Source organism: Brassica napus, chromosome A4 (assembly GCF_020379485.1).
Source record: "Brassica napus cultivar Da-Ae chromosome A4, Da-Ae, whole genome shotgun sequence".
NCBI lineage: Eukaryota > Viridiplantae > Streptophyta > Magnoliopsida > Brassicales > Brassicaceae > Brassica > Brassica napus.
In genome coordinates this window covers 16,875,370-16,892,818 of record NC_063437.1, presented here as the reverse complement: position 1 = coordinate 16,892,818, position 17,449 = coordinate 16,875,370, and the positions used below count along the sequence as shown (strand labels likewise).

At 33.5% G+C, this 17,449-nt stretch overlaps 3 protein-coding genes across 4 annotated transcripts; all 3 read right to left on the bottom strand.

Annotated features, from left to right (window-relative positions):
- Nucleotides 1–2,051: 2,051 nt before the first annotated feature.
- Nucleotides 2,052–4,291, bottom strand: LOC111198356. Of its 2 annotated transcripts, XM_048778377.1 has the most exons (8): nucleotides 3,977–4,291; nucleotides 3,662–3,776; nucleotides 3,469–3,593; nucleotides 3,243–3,324; nucleotides 3,036–3,147; nucleotides 2,782–2,945; nucleotides 2,594–2,714; nucleotides 2,052–2,474 (listed from the first exon to the last, which is right to left on the bottom strand). In XM_048778377.1, exons 1-8 carry the CDS (start codon nucleotides 4,263–4,265, stop codon nucleotides 2,190–2,192), a joined length of 1,293 nt encoding a protein of 430 aa, XP_048634334.1. In that variant the 5' UTR covers nucleotides 4,266–4,291; the 3' UTR covers nucleotides 2,052–2,189. The 2 variants fall into 2 exon arrangements, with proteins under 2 accessions (XP_048634334.1, XP_048634333.1); XM_048778376.1 differs by having other exon boundaries at nucleotides 2,782–3,147.
- A 1,068-nt stretch (nucleotides 4,292–5,359) lies between these two features.
- Nucleotides 5,360–8,334, bottom strand: LOC106450073 (probable E3 ubiquitin-protein ligase ARI10). Its single transcript, XM_013891733.3, has 2 exons — nucleotides 6,140–8,334; nucleotides 5,360–5,834 (listed from the first exon to the last, which is right to left on the bottom strand). Exons 1-2 carry the CDS (start codon nucleotides 7,469–7,471, stop codon nucleotides 5,520–5,522), a joined length of 1,647 nt encoding a protein of 548 aa, XP_013747187.2. The 5' UTR covers nucleotides 7,472–8,334; the 3' UTR covers nucleotides 5,360–5,519.
- A 5,097-nt stretch (nucleotides 8,335–13,431) lies between these two features.
- LOC106379130 (probable E3 ubiquitin-protein ligase ARI11) lies at nucleotides 13,432–17,283 on the bottom strand. Its single transcript, XM_013819136.3, has 2 exons — nucleotides 15,165–17,283; nucleotides 13,432–14,852 (listed from the first exon to the last, which is right to left on the bottom strand). The coding sequence occupies exons 1-2, from the start codon at nucleotides 16,347–16,349 to the stop codon at nucleotides 14,505–14,507; spliced, it is 1,533 nt and encodes a 510-aa protein (XP_013674590.2). The 5' UTR covers nucleotides 16,350–17,283; the 3' UTR covers nucleotides 13,432–14,504.
- Between the last annotated feature and the right edge of the window lie 166 nt (nucleotides 17,284–17,449).

Genomic DNA, 17,449 nt, shown 5'->3' with positions numbered 1-17,449 from the left:
AAAGTTTGTATGCTTGTATTTTGTATATGTAAACGTGGATGTTAAATCTAAATCTAATACCTAAAGCAAATTTTATTAAAAACAAAAGTTATTTTCCATAGAGTCACATAGAAGATGATTCATTATATACTTTTTAATAATTTTATAAGAGACATTACTAATGATGTTAGTTTTTTTTATTTTAGTTAACTTTCATTTATTTTAATTCTTATATACTTTTCGTGACTTTAAAAAAAAAATCAGATTTATATTGAATTTAATTCACATAGTTTATGTTTACATAATTTATGTTTTAAAACACAATTTCTCTTAAAAAATTAAACTAAAAAAAACCTAATTAAACTGATCCAAAAAACAAACCGAACCTAATATAAACCGAACCGAACATAAATCGAACCGAACCAAACCAAAATAAATATGGTTTATTTCAGCTGGAAAAATACTATAAACGAACTAACTAAACCGAACCGAACCGAAAAAATAACCAAAGTGCCCACCCCTAGCCCATAATAAAAACATGGAAGGAAATTGGTGGGCAGGCGCCATGTTTCATTGTTTCATCTTCTTTGTCTTTTGTGGAGCATGATTTTTCGTGTTATTAACTTATTATTAGTAACTAGAGGTTTCGTCCGCGCTACGCGCGGAAAAATGTTCGAGTCTTAATAAGTTTGAGATTGGATATCTGGTGATTAGATGTAAATCATGTCTATTAACAAAAGTCTCCGAGCAATCTCATGTATATATAATTATATATATAACTAATAAGTCAATATGTGACAAAAAAAAAAACAAACTAATAAGTCAATAATTTTTTTGACTACGATGTCCTATAAATATAAATTACATATAAGCATATAAAAAGTCTATTGCTATATTTCTCTGTAAATCTATAAAAGTAAGTGTTGTTACGATATTAGGGGTAAAATACTAACCTAATTGTTTGCTAATTTGACTGGTAGAATAGCCCTCTTATATGCACTCAAGCTGGGTTCGAACTCTTATATAATGATTTTTTGGTTTTGGTTTTTTTTTTTGGCTTCTTCTGACCTCCAGGAATAGGAAATGTGTTTATGTAATACTAATTTTGAATACATTATCGGTTTAAAACTGACTTATAGAAACCTGTCTAACATGTACATAGTTGTACATATTTTTTTTTAATTTTTTTGTTTTTTTTCAAAATAATTAGCTAAAAGTTATGAAAAATATACTAACACATTTTCATATGATCAATATTCCTTTAAAGGTATTTATTCAATTTTTGGATTATATCATTTATTTTTTCCATATAGCACTGGAAAATTTTGAGTTAGTTATTTTTTAAAATAAAATGTTCTGATTGTAAAAATATTAATTCATATATTGTCCACATGTATATTGTTCTATACTACTAAAGTTTAAGTATTGTTGTTTTTTTATTTATATCATATTAAATTTTTTGAATAATATGGTTAAATTTTTAATAATTATTAAAGAATAGATCAGTAACCCTCACTCCATGTATATAAATATTCCATAAATATAAATATTCGGATGACTAATTAAAAAGATTTAATTTTTTTTTAAATATGTAAGACGTACTTCAATTTCATTAGATCGGCATGCAATGCAGGTTTGTACTTTTGTTTGATTTAGGACATATAAGTGAGCGCAACAGTATATAATCTTCATATTTGTCATGTTTTGTGATCACAAGCTTATTTTTTTGTTGAGATCTAGATGCTTAATTATGATGCAACAAAATAAGTCTGGGTTGTGTGTCTGCTTTAGACTATATAAAGCTATGTGAAAGATTCTTTAAAATATTCTGAAATGAAAAATTAGTATCCAAACTGTGAATACAGATTCATGCCTATGGATCCACGCCCCTAACCATTCCTCATATCCTGTTACTAATCCTGATTCTGCATCTGAAGCCACTGATGTGCTTAATGTAGTAAGGAGACGACTCAGCACCTATAAACTAAGCTAATCCCTACTAACTATTAAAAAGTTCAAAATAAGATAAGTAAACTGGCTTAAGAGATCGTAAAAACCATAAAATGAAATTGTATTCAAGGAACTTAAACATAAAAGACAAAAGTCTGAAAGTTGAAATGAAAAAAACGCAAAGTCATTCAGAAAGCATAAAACATAACTCGAACTGCAGCAAAAACAATCACTGCGTATGAGGAGAGCTTGAAGCTATATCAGCCACTCTTGCACCGCTTGGCCTCATCTGCCTCAAGAATCTCAGCTGCTTTTCTAGCCCTATCACCCGCAGAGTTTCCAAAGCCACTGGAAGCACCAGGTTCCTCGGATGTTGCTGGAAGAGCAACTGCCAGTGGGAGTATCTTCGTTACAGTTATGGTCTGAGTCTTGCCTGAGAAATTGTGATCCGAGACTTTGACGATGAATTTGCGAGTCTGGCCTATCGTGTCAAGTAAAGCTTGCGGGATCGGCACACAATGATCAGCTCCAACTCCTTCATTAGACTAATAACCAAGCAATATGTACGTTAGGTCAACTAATACTGCCTTTCGGAATCCATGAATAGGCGATGGTCAGCAGTAACACAAATATGTATATGATGTATAATCAGGTAGGAAATTACCTCAAAATAAGTAGCAACCAATTCTGCAGCATGTTTCCCACTCAGCTCCTTGCCAGCATCGCCAAGAATGACAAAAACTGCTTGCTCACTCTTATCATAAACTGATATCTTTGTGAGGTACCTACAAGAAATCAAGATTAGCTATCAGCGCTGATAAAACATAGTTCAACTATGATCACAACACTTACTGAGGAACGCCTGTGATCTCAGTCTTCCAACACTTCTTATTGTTGCAAATCATAGAGGTATGACCTTTGAAAGCCTTGCTATTACATCCACCGCAAGAAATGTAATACCAAGGAGAACCCCGGACAACATCATCTATTGTTGCCGTGCATTCAAACCAAGCGACCTTCATCGTGGAAATTAAAATAAACCTCATTAGTTCCCATGCACATGCAAACGTATTTAAAAACATTAAAAAAATAAAAAAATATTGTACCTTTGAAGTTTCTTGCTTGATGTAGGTGAATAGCTCCTCAAGAGTCACTGCCTCCGGCTTAGTGACAACCTCAGCAGCAACACTATTAGCAATTTCTGCGTTAGAATTCAACCTGATGCAAATAAGCCGTAAGTATGTTAAATAATAAGCTGCACGAAATGTCACATCAACAGATGAATGATAATAACTGCATACACAAATCCCTACCATTCGAGATAGTCCTTGCTAGGCTGGACGTCGGAATCCATGAACACTCGAGATGAGGACATAGAAGTGATAGCAAGGGTTCCTGTTAATAACATATGAGTGAATGTGATTAACCGTAACATACTATATGATTGCTCACCTAACAATTAAAGTTTACTTAAGGTAGTTTTATAGAATTTCTCTAAGGTCTGAATAGGAACATGATGTTTTAAAGTGGAATGCTAACCTCCAAGATGCTTAGGATTCACTGTGGTGACCAGAAGAACGCTTGGAGTCCCTCCATACGATTTGAATTTCTGGCAGAAGTCGGATGCAGCCTGGTCCCATAGATAGAGCTTCATCACTGGTCCGCTACATAAGACAAAAATATTTGTTAACAATAACACAAAACGAAAGAGGCTAAGGTTGGAGAAACATACTCAAGTGCCTGAACATGAACACACAGATGCCGTTTCTCTGCTATATCAGCTTCGTCAAGAACCATGTGTTCAGAGATAGTTTGCCCATTCACCAGCTTCATGTGGCCAACATAGTCTGAGATACCAAAATATAAACCGTATACATCAATCTTATACTATAGTAATATAACAAACCCGTCTATAATTATACTCTCATAATTTAACAAACGTATCTATAAGATCAATTATACTCTCATAATTTAACAAACGTATCTATAAGATCATCATCAGTAGCTCAAATATAAAAGGTAATCTAAATAGTTCAACATGGCTTACCATAAAGATCACCCTTGGAGTCACAGTTGGCCCTAAACTCATCGTAGCTGTGGAACCTGAACCTATCTACTGGAAAGAGAACCGGAGGATTCTCAAAGACCGACAAAGAAGAATTCCAAGAGAATGAAACGGTGGCGCTATGATCAGCAACCCGATACTGAATTTTGCTTCTGGATCCGAAAAAGTTGGTCAACTTATAGACGGAACCAGCTGAGAGATCAAATGTTCCTACACGACCAGCCGGAACAAAACCCTGAATAACAGTTCCCTGTCGATAAATCCAAATCATTAATTAATTAATACACTATCTCAGTCGTGCAAAACCAAACAAAATAAGTAAAAAATTGGAAACAAACCTCTTCGTCGATAAGGAGCATCTCTTGACCAATGAGAATTTTGGTATTTGGATTTCGAGCCTCCCATAAGTGAATCAGCCGGAACCTCAACTCGGCCTCCTGTGGGCCCAGCGAAACATCCCTGAACAACATCACTTGGTCGCGATGAGCGGATGAGAGACCGGTGGTAGCTTCAGGGTTCATCGGGTTGGCGGTTCCAACAGACGCATGCGCGCTAGGAGTCATCGCAGTCGCAGAGGAAGCAATAGACTTTCCGTTTGGCTTAGCAGACGCAGAGGAGACGACAATAGACTTTCCGTTTGGCTTAGCAGACGCAGAGGAGACGACGGTCTTCTTGCCGGACGTGCGTTCGGTGGAGGATGAAGAGTTACGGGTAGGCTCCATCGGGATGAGTATTTGAGAGAATCGTAACAGCTTTGATGGAGGCATGAGATCGGAGAAGAGATTTATAAATAGTAAAACAGAGAAGAAGACGAAAAGAATCCATTAAATGGGTTAAAGCAAGATTTGATTAGAGAAGTTAATGGTGAGGAGGTTTGATTACAAAAGCTAGTGGTGAAGTTACTCGTCGATTCGGATTTGGAGAGGTGAGAAACGGCAGAGATAGAAGTGGAAAGGAAGGTGACGACGCAATTGAGGCTACGACATACGACGCCTAACTCATCAACCACCCATGGGCCATCGCCTACAGAAAAACAGGCCTAATACACATAAGCCCAAACCATTAAAATCAACAAATAAAACGGGCCGAAAATACGAACCCAAACCATTGTAACCTCGTAATGACGTGGCCGTTTTGTGTAATATGACTGGTTGAATATATCATCCGACGTAGACACCTCCATAGAGCCTTATATGCTGCTTTTAGTATAGTTTTGATTTACTTCAAAGGACTTCAAAAGTTGTGGAGCAGCTTAAAAAGAGCTATGGACAAAAAGGCAAGGTTCTCACTTCTCACGTAGTATTATTTCAGCCTTTAAAGGTTATAAAAATAAAATAAAAGATAAAAGAGAAGAAAATAAAATAATTCAAGAAATCATGAATACACATGCCAAAACACTACAACATGTGTCATATGATATTTGATCCATTTTTATTTTAATATTAAAGTTTGAATATAGAAATAAACATAGTAAAATTATATGCTCACAAACTTTATCTTGTGGTGGAAGTCATAGAGTCTGTTGTTATTTTGCTCTCATTGTGCTCTCTACATCAGCAAGACCATTCTCCAAAGCTTTCACCAGATTTTCGAAGTAGGTTTTGGTTACTATAGTTAGACCAGTCAATTTCCTGCGGAAATCACTGAAATCTTTAGACGGTTCTTCGGTTTCGCTGACAAACTGTTTAAACTCCACTTCTGCACAATCATGAAGCCTCTCCAAACCAACTTGAGCCTCCGCTTGCAAATACTCGAAAAATTGTTTCTTGGCATGTTCATGTTGAGGAAGGTAGTATCCATATGCAAATGTCCATTTCAAGACCCTCCTACACTCGATGATCTGCAATCGTAAAATGAATCACATAAAGTCTCACTTACTGTCTCAATAACTAACTCCCAAACGAGAATTATTGCAAGCTTTTACTAATAACACTTTTAAGAGAAATCACGCTTGCTATTCATCGATTCAACAAGATCTATCATGAAAAATATAATTATGAAACCGTGGCTGTAGTCTAGTTTTCAGTTAACCTTAACATTTCACATTATATTCCATTCTGCATAAAGATTAAGGAAAACAAATATACAATTTCTACACCAAGTTATAAATTAGTCTTAGTTATTTAATAGTATATATCTACTAACCTGAAGCCATGCATCTACAATGAACTGAAGCTGAGCTTCTGGTGTGCTGTGTTTGTCACTAAGCTGCTTAAGTTGCACCGATTGCAACTTCTCCAGGTCTCTCTTAGCCGTTAGCCTTGACGATTGATTACTTACCCATCTTTCATAATAATGCATGTATCTACGCAAGGCAGTTTTGGCCATTTCTCTCTTGTTTTCAGCCTCATCATCACCCTTAAACTTGTTGCAATCCTCAGGACATGGATATGCACGAAGACAGATCCAACAAAACTGAAAACGGCAAGGCGCTGAGCATGTCATGTGGCTGCATCCCTGGTTCTTCTCGATATGACGCTTGCATTTGGGACAAGGCTTTGTATTGGCTAGTATCCAAGTCGTGTTCTCGGATTCATCATTGTTCTTGAATATCCACTTCGCCACCGTATCGCAGTCCACAGGACGGTGAGCATCTTCACTACAGTTCCAACAAAAGTCATTAGAACACAAACAAGAAACGTCATAGTTTTCACTTCCTCTTCCAAAATCAACCGCGTATTCGCACCCTGGTGATGGACACCACTTTATTTTTTTCCCGCTGGATTCAACATAAGACCTAAAGAAATATCTATAATACTTCTCCTTATACTCTTCATTAGATATGAGCTTATCGATCATATCTTGACCGACCACAGCAGAACAAGAAGGCTCAGGACATGTAACCATCAAACAGCCAGGACCACCGGTGATTTTTGCAGTGATGTAACCGTTCCAACAAGTCATGCAATAAGGATGACCACAAGAAACTGTTGCAATGTCCTTTTGAAAATAGGACTCAAAGCAAATTCCACATATAATATTCATTTGATTAAGATCAACGACAGGCTCCTTCACTATACCGACGGTTTTACGAACTCTCTCTTCATCGGTAAACCATTCATCTTCCACTTTACTAGCATTCCACTGATAGTGAAGAAGCAGAACGATCGCTTCAGCTTGGCTTATAGAGAGAAGCGTAGAAACTTGTTCGATATCAGTCCTTTGATGCTCGTGAATATCTTCTTCCTTGAGTATGACGTAACTTAGCTGAGATGCAGAATCGTTGTCATTGTCTTCCTCGGCGAATCCAGGATCAACGTCGTCACTGTATAAATTATCTTCACCTGATTCAATATCGAGCATGACATCATCATCCGAATAATCCATGATCGATGGAGAGACAATAGCCCCTAAACGGTTTTGAGATTTATAGGAAGCAGACAAAACCCAAACCCTGTTCTTCTGTCTCGTGATAATTAGGGTTTCACTCTTCTCTTTTGGTGGGGGCTTACGAGTTCTCGTTTTATAAGTTTCCATTTCCACGTCGTATAAATATTTATCCAATGAAACTTCAACACGTGGGACGCATTAAGTTTAAGTAACGACTGAAAAAAGGAAAAGTCACAAACTGAAACGTATACAAGAAGAAGGAAATTGGTATAGATTTTGCTCAAAAAAATCATAGGTTTAAGAGCAAAACCTATGGTTTTTAAGTCTAACTAAAAAGTATTTGCTCTACGGAGTTAAGTCTAACTAAAAAAAAACTATATATGCGTCATCAGATCTGACAGACAAACAATTTTCATTTTTCGGAAAAGAAAAGGTATATTTTGGACTATATCTGAGTGAATTAGTTTAAGCAATGCTAAAGATATTCAAGACCTTTGTTCAGAAACTATATGTTTTGTTCTAAAACTATAGATTTTCACTATTATCAACCAAAATTTAATACAAAATACAAAATCTTTGAAAAAGATTACGAATACACCAAATATTATATTAGCGCAACTTAAACGTACCATACGTAAAAGTTGGATGGACCATAATCGAGTAATGCTTGACACAAAAATACGTAGTGTGGGGTCTGGTAATCCAGTACAACTTTGCAAACAATATAAGTTTACATCAATGTTCTTACACCCGATCCGGATACTGAATCACTCACCAGATTATTGGATCACTGGATCGACCGCGTCGTTGATTTAAAAAAATATATTTAGAAAATATTAAACTTAATTTTTTTATTTTTATTTACAAGACTGATATATTATTATATAATAATTTTAATTTATTCATTAATCCACGGTTCATCCACGGTCGATCCAGTGATCCAACAACCCGGTAAATCGTCCCGGGTTTAAAAACATTGCTTGTGAGAGAAAACATGTACGCGGACGACTGTTTATGGGTAATGATATATGTGGGTGTTTTTCAAAACCAACCCATATTTTCAAGTCAAATCCAAAACCAACCCTTTTTTTTTTGTCCATACTATTCATCAATAAAATTTCCATACTATCCTTATGTTTTTGAATTATTCACAAAATTGCCATTTTTATTTATTTTTTTATTAATTTCGAAATTAACAAAAAATCAAATACACCCTAACCATTTCTTCTTATTTACAAAAATGCCATCATCATCAATTTTTCCAACCACCATGAACCACCATTTTTGAGCTCTAAAGCTCTAGAATTCAATTTTCAACCACTTTTTTTCTCATTATAACCCAAAAAACTTCATTTTCTCTCATCTCCTCTACATTTCCATCTAAAAAACTCTCATAACTATCATTTTCATAATCACAAACTTCATATTTTCGAGTTTCTTCATTAGTGAATCGTTAAAGATGCTTCTTTTTGCTCATATTTGGAGTTTGGACGGTTGAAAAGGTTGGAAACAAGCTTTACACATGAAAAATGTAACTATTTACATGGTTTTCGTTCTTTTTCAGATCTGTGTCGCGACGGTAGACTGTTTTGTATGTCTACGCCTCCGTGGAGACTTACGATGCAGTCTATTTGTCAACGCACGGGTTAGTTTTGCAATTGAGCAGACAAATTTTTTTTCTAACGCAGACTTCCCCAGTAGTCTCCGTCTTTACCTTTGACAACAAAAATAAAACTTTCGGTAGACTTACTAAGACGTCTACCTAAAAGAGGTTAGTTTTTCATTTGACCGAACTTTTGACTTTTCAAAATAGACTTCAACGGAAGTCTACAAAATGTAGACTGCCAACAAAGTCTATAAAAGGTCAGTTTTGCATTTGACCAAAACTTTGACTTCGTGGAATAGGTTAGTTTTGTGTTTGACCAAAAAGTTTAAAAAGCAATCAAAAATTTATTAAATTGTAGACTTCATATGCAGTCTTCTTATCTTAAAAAAAAAATGTAGACTGCGTATAAAGTCTACTTTTTTATTTTGGTCAAATGCAAAACCAACCCGTCGGATTTGAGAGTAGACTTCACAAGAAGTCTACACACCCGTAGACGTTCATTTTAATCTACTGATTTGAAGTCAAACTTGGTCAATTGCAAAACTAACCTCTTTCAAAAAAATTCAAACATGTAGACTGCATATGAAGTCTAGTTCTGAAAGTCAAATCTTGGATGAATTCTGGTCAATTGCAAAAAGTAACCTTTTTAAATTGTAGACTGAAATGAAAGTCTACATGTACAAAATTACAACTTTTATTCAACTATAGAAAGCAACCCGTAAAATGGTCAATTGCAAAAACCAACCCAAAGAGTAGACCTATTTGACAGTCTACGTCTGTAAACTGAAAAGAACGTCAACATCTTCAGAGACTAAATATTAAGTCTTCATAGAAAAATCTATAAAAATGTGAATTTGTGTATTATTCATTAAATTTTTTCTAGTTTTTTTGTTTGACAGTGTGTGTTAGTTAATCCTAATGGGTTTGAGTGATTTTGAAAATAATTTTTTTTTTATAATTATGAAGGTATAATTCATTTGATTTGACAATGTTGTTAGCTAATAATTGTAGACGTATTTCTAAGTCTTCGTTTATAGTTTTGCTAGTAAGGCTGAGCTTGTTTCAAAGCTGAAGTCGGTGACTGTGGAATATAATTTTACATTTTCAGCATATAAGACAACAAAAACTCTGTATGTGGCTAAGTGTCGTGTTCAAGGATGTGGTTGGAAACTTAGAGCGAGTGTGAAGTATGGGCCAAAGACATTTTGGGTGACAAAATATTCGAAAAAGATGAAGAATCGGAAAGGTTGAAGAATGTTCCTTGTGCATGATGGCTGTACACATGGTAAACTTCTTGAAATGACACAAGAAGATTATGATCTGGACAACAAAATTGAGAAGATGGTGCTAACCTATTCCTTACCAAACATCATTTAAAACAAATGACTCCGAATAGGAATATACTCCTCTTATGCCTGTCACGAATAATCGACAAGTACGGAACTTGATCGAGTTATCTAAGACACACTTTGTACGCCTTTGTGTATCAAGCCTGCGCCAATACACTAAAAAAATTTGGATTGACTATATGTTAAATAATAAGTGTAGACGTTTTTGTAAATCTACAAATGTAGACTGCAGTTGAAGTCTACGTCGTAAATTCTATTAAAAGTGTATTTGTGTATTATTCATCATATTTTTTCATGATTTAATTATTTTACAGTGTATGTTAGTAAAATTTTAATGGTCTTGGATGAATTTCACAATTTAATGTGTTATAATTATACACTTGATACTTATTGCAAATTGTTTTGATTAGTATTATTCTTGAAAATTTTTGGGAAAATTTTGTATAGATTTTCTTCTTCTCACATGTGTGTTAGTTATTATTTTAGCTTATGGTGGTTTTACTTGTTTGGTTGGTTAGATCTTGTGAAAAAATTGATATCTAACAAAAAATTAATAATATCATACAAGTGAAAACAACTAAAAATGAATACAATGTTTATAGATTATGCATTAAAAAATTATTTAAAAATTAATATTTTATTATGAAAGTTATTACAGAGCAATATATTAAAAATTATTCTTGAGTATGTTTGATTTTTCATAATCTTGATGCTTCAAATAAAGTCTTGGAAAAAGTACCTGCCAAATAAGATAGAGTTATGAGAAAAACATAAGATAAAAAATAAAATCATATTTTAGTAGACTTTTTATTAAGTCTACGTAAAGTTATTGTTTAGTAGACTTTAGTTGAAGTCTACACTAATGGAAAATTTTCATATTTAAAAGTGTGCATTTAGAAAATTTGAAAATACTTTGTTCTGGAAAATATTTCAAAAATGGTTTTTTGTCATCCTTGTAACAAAGCAAAAAGATAATGTATGAATCTATAAATTTAGTTCATTATAAACACAAAATATCTTATAATGAATATATGGAAAGCTTACATTTTTGGGAAGATGATTTGAAAATATTGGAAGAGAATACCTGCAAAATAAAATAAAATTTTAAAAAATAAGATAAAAATTAAAATCATATTTGAGTAAACTTCTAATGAAATTTGCTTAAAATTCAAGGCTAGTAGACTTCATTTGAAGTCTACCAGCCGTAAGTTTTAAGTAGATTTCAAATGAAGTCTACTCTATCAAAAAAAATAGATCTGAAAAATAATACATTAAAAATATGAAATAAGTTTAAATCTAAAAAACTTTTAAAAATATGATTTAATAGACAAAATAGTTATAAATTAAAGACATATTAATATGAATTTTAATATGTAACTTTATTTGAATATAAATACTAGAACACATATTTTAAATCTATAGATGTAAACCTTACATTTCTAGGAGGAGAAGAGAACAACTATGGAAGAAAATACCTGCAAAATAAGATAAAATTATTAAAAAACATAGAAAAAAAATTAAAGTCATATTTTTGTAGACTTCCAATGAAGTCTGCTTAAACTTTATGGTTTAGTAAACTTCATATGAAGTCTGCAAGCTTTAGTAAACTTCTTTAGAAGTCTACACTGTCTGATAATTTTCAGATCTGAAAAAATCTATATATTTTGAAATGTGAAAATAATTTTAAATCTGAAAATACTTTACATAATATAATTTATAAGGTAAACTAGTAGCAAATTAATGTAGAGAGCTTGATCTATAAATTTATTTGAATATAAACATGTAAATACATATTTAAAATCTATTAATCTAAAACTTACATTTTTAGAGGAGATGATGAAATCCATGAGTGATAATACCTACCAAAAAAAGATAATATTGTGAGAAATAAACATAAAATACACATTTAAAATCTATAGATCTAAAACTTACATTTTTTAAAGGAGAAGATGAAAACCATGAATCATAATATCTAAAATGACAAGAAAATATTGTGAGAAAGACTTGAGAAAATTTTAGAGAGAAAGAAGATAATGAGAGAGATTTAGAAACAATTGAGAGAATTTTAGAGAGAAGAGAGAAAGTTTTAGAGAGAAGGGAGAGAGTTTTAAGAACTTGTGCAGCCACTTTAGAGAGAGATTGAATAAATTTTGTTTATATAGGGAGACAAAAATGTAACTAGGTTAAAATTTACGATACTGTAGACTTCGTTTGAAGTCTACTAAAATTAAAATTTTGGAGTAGATCTTACTATAACATAGTAGACCTTTTTGGAAGTCTACTATAATAATTTAATTATTGTTGTTTATTCTTTATTATTTTAATAATTTTAATATATGATTTATTAAATTTATTTCTTTATTTTTTAATAGTTATAGTATATGATTTCACTTTTTTATTCTTAAGGAACTTAACTTAGTTTAAATATAATGATTTTTTGTAAAACAAATTGAAAAATATAGACTGAAAAAGACGTCTTCAGATAAATAGACTTTATTGTAGGTCTACGAAACCCTAAACCACAAATATCAAACCCTAAATGTTTTGCTTGATAATCAAAAAGTCTCATTTATACAAAATATAAACTACTAAACATTAATATGCAGATTTAAGTTAATAAAACAAAAAAAAAAACAAAATCTAAAATCTAACCCTATGAAATCAACTACTAAAAGACATAACATGTTAGAACCTTTTGTTTCTAAACTATGAACATAGTCTAGCACATGATAACCAAATTAGTATATATTCTTCAAAATTGTTCGATTATATGAAATTTTAATTTATTTACTTCATATTATCCATTATATTGATGATTAATTAAAAATATCACAATAATTATTTTTATACATTTTCAAAATTAAATTAGTAGACCAAATTAGAGTGTAGACTACAAAACAAGTCTATAAAGTAGACTTCGTAGGAAGTCTATATATATGTAGACTTCTTTTATTACGTGTAGACTTCCAAAGGATAGAAACGTAAAATACATTTATGTTTTTTGTTTGGTCATAAGGGTGAAATAGTACTTTCACTACTCCTTTAGGTTGGTTTTGCATTTGACTGAAAGTGGGGTACACTTTTACATTTGACTTGAATATTTGGGTTGGTTTTAGCAAATGTCCCGATATATGTTGAGAGGCGGATCCACGTGTATGTGTATAGAAGGGTGATCAGCTAGCAACACATCTTACTATGGCTGATCCCTTAAACCAGGTTCGACTCTACTCTACTGCCTATTTTACTTCTTTTTGTCTGGATTTAAAGTCCATTTAAATTTTGAACCATGTTTAAAAGGATCCTGATTCCTGAGTACGCCACTGTATATGATGATGTATTGATGTTAAAAAAGGAATTTTTTGTTTAGTGCCTAAACCTCTAATTCGTATGGAGACTTTAAAATTAGTGACAAAATCTCTAATTATATGGAGGCCCTTCACATAAGATTCATTCTTCTTCCTCGTTCCTTCTTTAGAATCAGTTGCTTTTGACTTCATTCTCTTCTTCTGCATCTCATCAATTATCTGAATTTTGTTTTATCAGGTTTGTTTAACTAGAAGATGGTCCGAATTTGGTTTTATAAAAAACAAAGGCATTCCACATTTTTTGTTTTCTACAATTTTTTCGGTGATCTTGCATTGAATTTCTAATCTATTATCTAAATAGAGAATGGAACTGAAAATGATTTACCTTGATAAAACATGTTTTTCTTTGCACGTTATTCTATAATATGAGTTTCAAAGGCTAAGAAAAAAAAAGTGGTGGAACGACCCGACCCAAGTATTATGTATGGATGGCCGACGGAAAAATTAAGTCCGCAGAGGAATTACATTTACCATAGACCAAACCTGAGCAAGAGGACTTGAGAAGCCTCGAGGTGCCTCCTCAGTGAGAGGAGGAGAGAGCTAGCTTGAAAAAGATATCTCAAACTCTGGAAGAGAGCTTTCATCAAGCTCCAATAACCAAAGAGAGACCCGAGAGAAACTATCAAAACCGTCAGATAGAGCAAGAAAACCAAATTTACTGTTCTCTAAATTTTTGCCAAAGCAAGATCAGGGCTTCATAAGTCAAAGAAGAGTGCAAATTCTAGTATGCTAAATAATTATTAGGAAATAAGGTTTAAAAAGTCACAGATTCTACATCCTTGCCACAAAAAAAAAACATAAAACACAGATAGTACTTGAACCAAGAGATCTCAGTGATCACTTGGATCTTTTTAATACCATTATACCAACTTTTGTCTTTTATTAGAGTCTGTTGCCGATTTGGTCTCATTGGGTTCCACATCAGCAAGACCATTCTCCAAAGCTTTCACAAGATTTTCGAAATATGTTTTGGTTACTTTAGTCAAACCAATTAACTTCCTCCTGAAATCTTCGAATTTTTTAGAGAAATATTCAGTTTCGTTGACGAGCTCTTTGAACTCCAACTCTGCACAATGATGTAGCCTCTCCAAACCAACTTCAGCTTCTCCTTGTAAATACTCGAAAAATCGTTTCTTGGTACTTTCCTGCTCAGGAAGGTAGTACCCATATGCATATGTCCATTTCAAGACCCTTCTGCACTCGATGATCTGCAAACGCAAGATCAAGTACACGAGCCACAGATTTTCTTTTGAGAAAAATGTTATAATACAAACCAGCTAGAGCCTCATTACTAACTCTCATATATAACGTTTTTACTATTCACTCCTTTTCTTTAGTTAAATAATGTTTTATGCTCATTGGTTTCAAGAATTAAGGTTTTAGAAATATATTTTTTTGAAGCCGACATGGATCTACGTACTTCCGATCTTATTCTATTCCAACCTTCCATATTCTACATAACTTGTCTTCAGTTAAATGTTACCAAAGTCTTGGTTATTTAAATACATGTATCCGCTAACCTGAAGCCATGCCTCTACGGTGAATTGGAGCTGAGTTTCCCGTATGCCATGTTTGACACTAAGTTTCACAAGCTGCACCGATTGCAATTTCTTCAAATCTGCCATAGCCATTACCCTCGAAGATTGATTTCCCACCCATCTTTCGTAATAATGCATGTATCTATCGATTGCCTTTTTCGCCATTTCTCGCTTAACTTCAGTCTCACCCCTAAAGTTGTGGCAAGACTTGTGATTATTCAGTGGATCCAGACAAGCCCAACAGAAGCTATGTTTGCAAATGGAGCATCTCATATGGTTGCATCCTTGGTTCTTCTCGATCTGACGTTTGCAACTAGGACAAGGCTTTGTATTGGCAAGTATCCAAGTCGTGTTCTCGGATTCATCATTGTTCTTGAATATCCATTTCGCCACTGTGTGGCAGTCCACAGGGCGGTGAGCATCTTCACAGCATTTCCAGCAAAACTCATAGGAACACAAACAAGAAACATCATACTTTTCACTCTCACCTCCAAAATCAACAGCGTATTCGCATCCAGGTGACGGGCACCATTTTATCTTCTTCTGGCTCGATTCGATATAAGACTTAAGAAAATATTTGTAATACTTCTCCTTATCCTCTTCCTTGGTTATAACACTATTGATCATATCTTGACCAACCACAGCAGAACAAGACGGCTCTGGACATTGAACCGTCAGACATCCCGGACCATCGTTAATTTTCGAAGTGATGTAACCGGTCCAACAAGTCTTGCAATAAGGATGACCACAAGAAACCGTTGCACTATCCTTCTGAAGAAATGAATCAAAGCAAATCCCACATTCAATGTTCACTTTGTCGTTAAGATCAACAACTGGCTCCTTCAATAAACCTGCGCTTTCACGGACTTTTTCTTCATCGGTGAACCATTCATCTTCTATTTTACTAGGACTCCACTGGTAGTGAAGAAGCAAAATGATCGCTTCGACTTGGCTTATAGAGAGAACAGTAGAAACTTGTTCGATATCGGTCCTTTGATGCTTGTGAATGTCTTCTTCGTTAAGAACTACGTAACTTAGCTGAGATGTGCAATCCTTGTCCATATCTTCCTCGGCAAATAGAGGATTACTGTCGGCTGCGTCGTCACTGTATAAATTATCTTCACCTGATTCATTATCGAGCATGCCATCATCATCAGAATAATCCATGATCGAGTACTGGTGCAAAACCCTAAGAAGATACGTAACTAAATCCCCTTTTCTTCTCGGAGGCTCGGGGCTAGGGTTTAGCTCAACGAAGTTCTCTCTTTTTTTTTGTGGCTGACAATCTCTCTCTTCTAGTCATTTCACTTTAATATAGGCTCCACGTAGTAGAACCAATCATTTATGTACACGTGTAACTTTTAAAGCTTTCAGTAACGTCTAATAACGAAAACTCATAAGTCCCAACCAGTAGCCGTTTGCCACATGTAACTGATATGTTATATAGAAGTACCTAAAAAGCAACACTATTATAATTACATTTTTGAGATTTTGCTAATGAAAAATATCCTTATATTTAGGTAAAAGCCACGATTTTTTTTAAGGATTTTTGGGTATACAGATTTTAACTAGTCAATTGTTGGTTGTTGTTAATACTGTTAATAGAATTTAACCTTCAAGGTCTGTATATGATATTCAAGATTTGGTTTTGAAACTAGTAGACTTTCTTATAAAATACGTAAATGGAGGTTAACGAAAGAGATTAATAAGAATAAAAAGTGATTTCTTGGAATGAATTTGATTTTCAAATCAAATTCAGATGAAGTGGCATGGATACATAAAAATATGATTTTTTTTTGAACACACATCAAAATATGATTAAATATAAACTTTTTGGTGCAAAGAAGAAGACACACGAACCTAATTTATTAATGGAATAGCTTGTTCATTTGCCTTCTTAATGAGCATGAGGAGAGATCTGAATAAATCATCTTTCAAACCCTTCCTCTTTCACTAGTTAATTGTATTTTTGGTTATCCATGCGTATTCTTTCTAGATTGGACTTGTAAAATAATGGGTTGTTTTACTCATTATAAGTTTTAACACATCAACACTTTGTATAAACATATGTGATTGAAAAGCTTGTAACAAAAAAACTATTGCTATAATCTCACCTAGTTTTCCCAAGCAAAAAGCAGGCTCGTATTAGCAAACACCAGTGACGTCTCTAATTTATAAAAATATAAGTTTTCTTTCAATTGGCATTTAAGAAGAAAACAAATATCCAACAAATAAGAACACAAAACTTAACTTGGTTTCTCTATTTT

Excerpts from the sequence above, each read along its gene's own strand:
- LOC106379130 (XM_013819136.3), bottom strand. The coding sequence starts at position 16,349 with ATGGATTATTCTGATGATGATGGCATGCTCGATAATGAATCAGGTGAA. Across the intron at positions 14,853-15,164 it reads CCGTAGAGGCATGGCTTCAG|ATCATCGAGTGCAGAAGGGT; the intron begins GTTAGCGGATAC and ends TTGCGTTTGCAG.
- LOC111198356 (XM_048778376.1), bottom strand. The coding sequence starts at position 4,265 with ATGATTTGGATTTATCGACAGGGAACTGTTATTCAGGGTTTTGTTCCG. Across the intron at positions 3,325-3,468 it reads GAATCCTAAGCATCTTGGAG|GAACCCTTGCTATCACTTCT; the intron begins GTTAGCATTCCA and ends TGTTATTAACAG. Across the intron at positions 2,475-2,593 it reads TGGTTGCTACTTATTTTGAG|TCTAATGAAGGAGTTGGAGC; the intron begins GTAATTTCCTAC and ends CTTGGTTATTAG.
- LOC106450073 (XM_013891733.3), bottom strand. The coding sequence starts at position 7,471 with ATGGAAACTTATAAAACGAGAACTCGTAAGCCCCCACCAAAAGAGAAG. Across the intron at positions 5,835-6,139 it reads TTGTAGATGCATGGCTTCAG|ATCATCGAGTGTAGGAGGGT; the intron begins GTTAGTAGATAT and ends TTACGATTGCAG.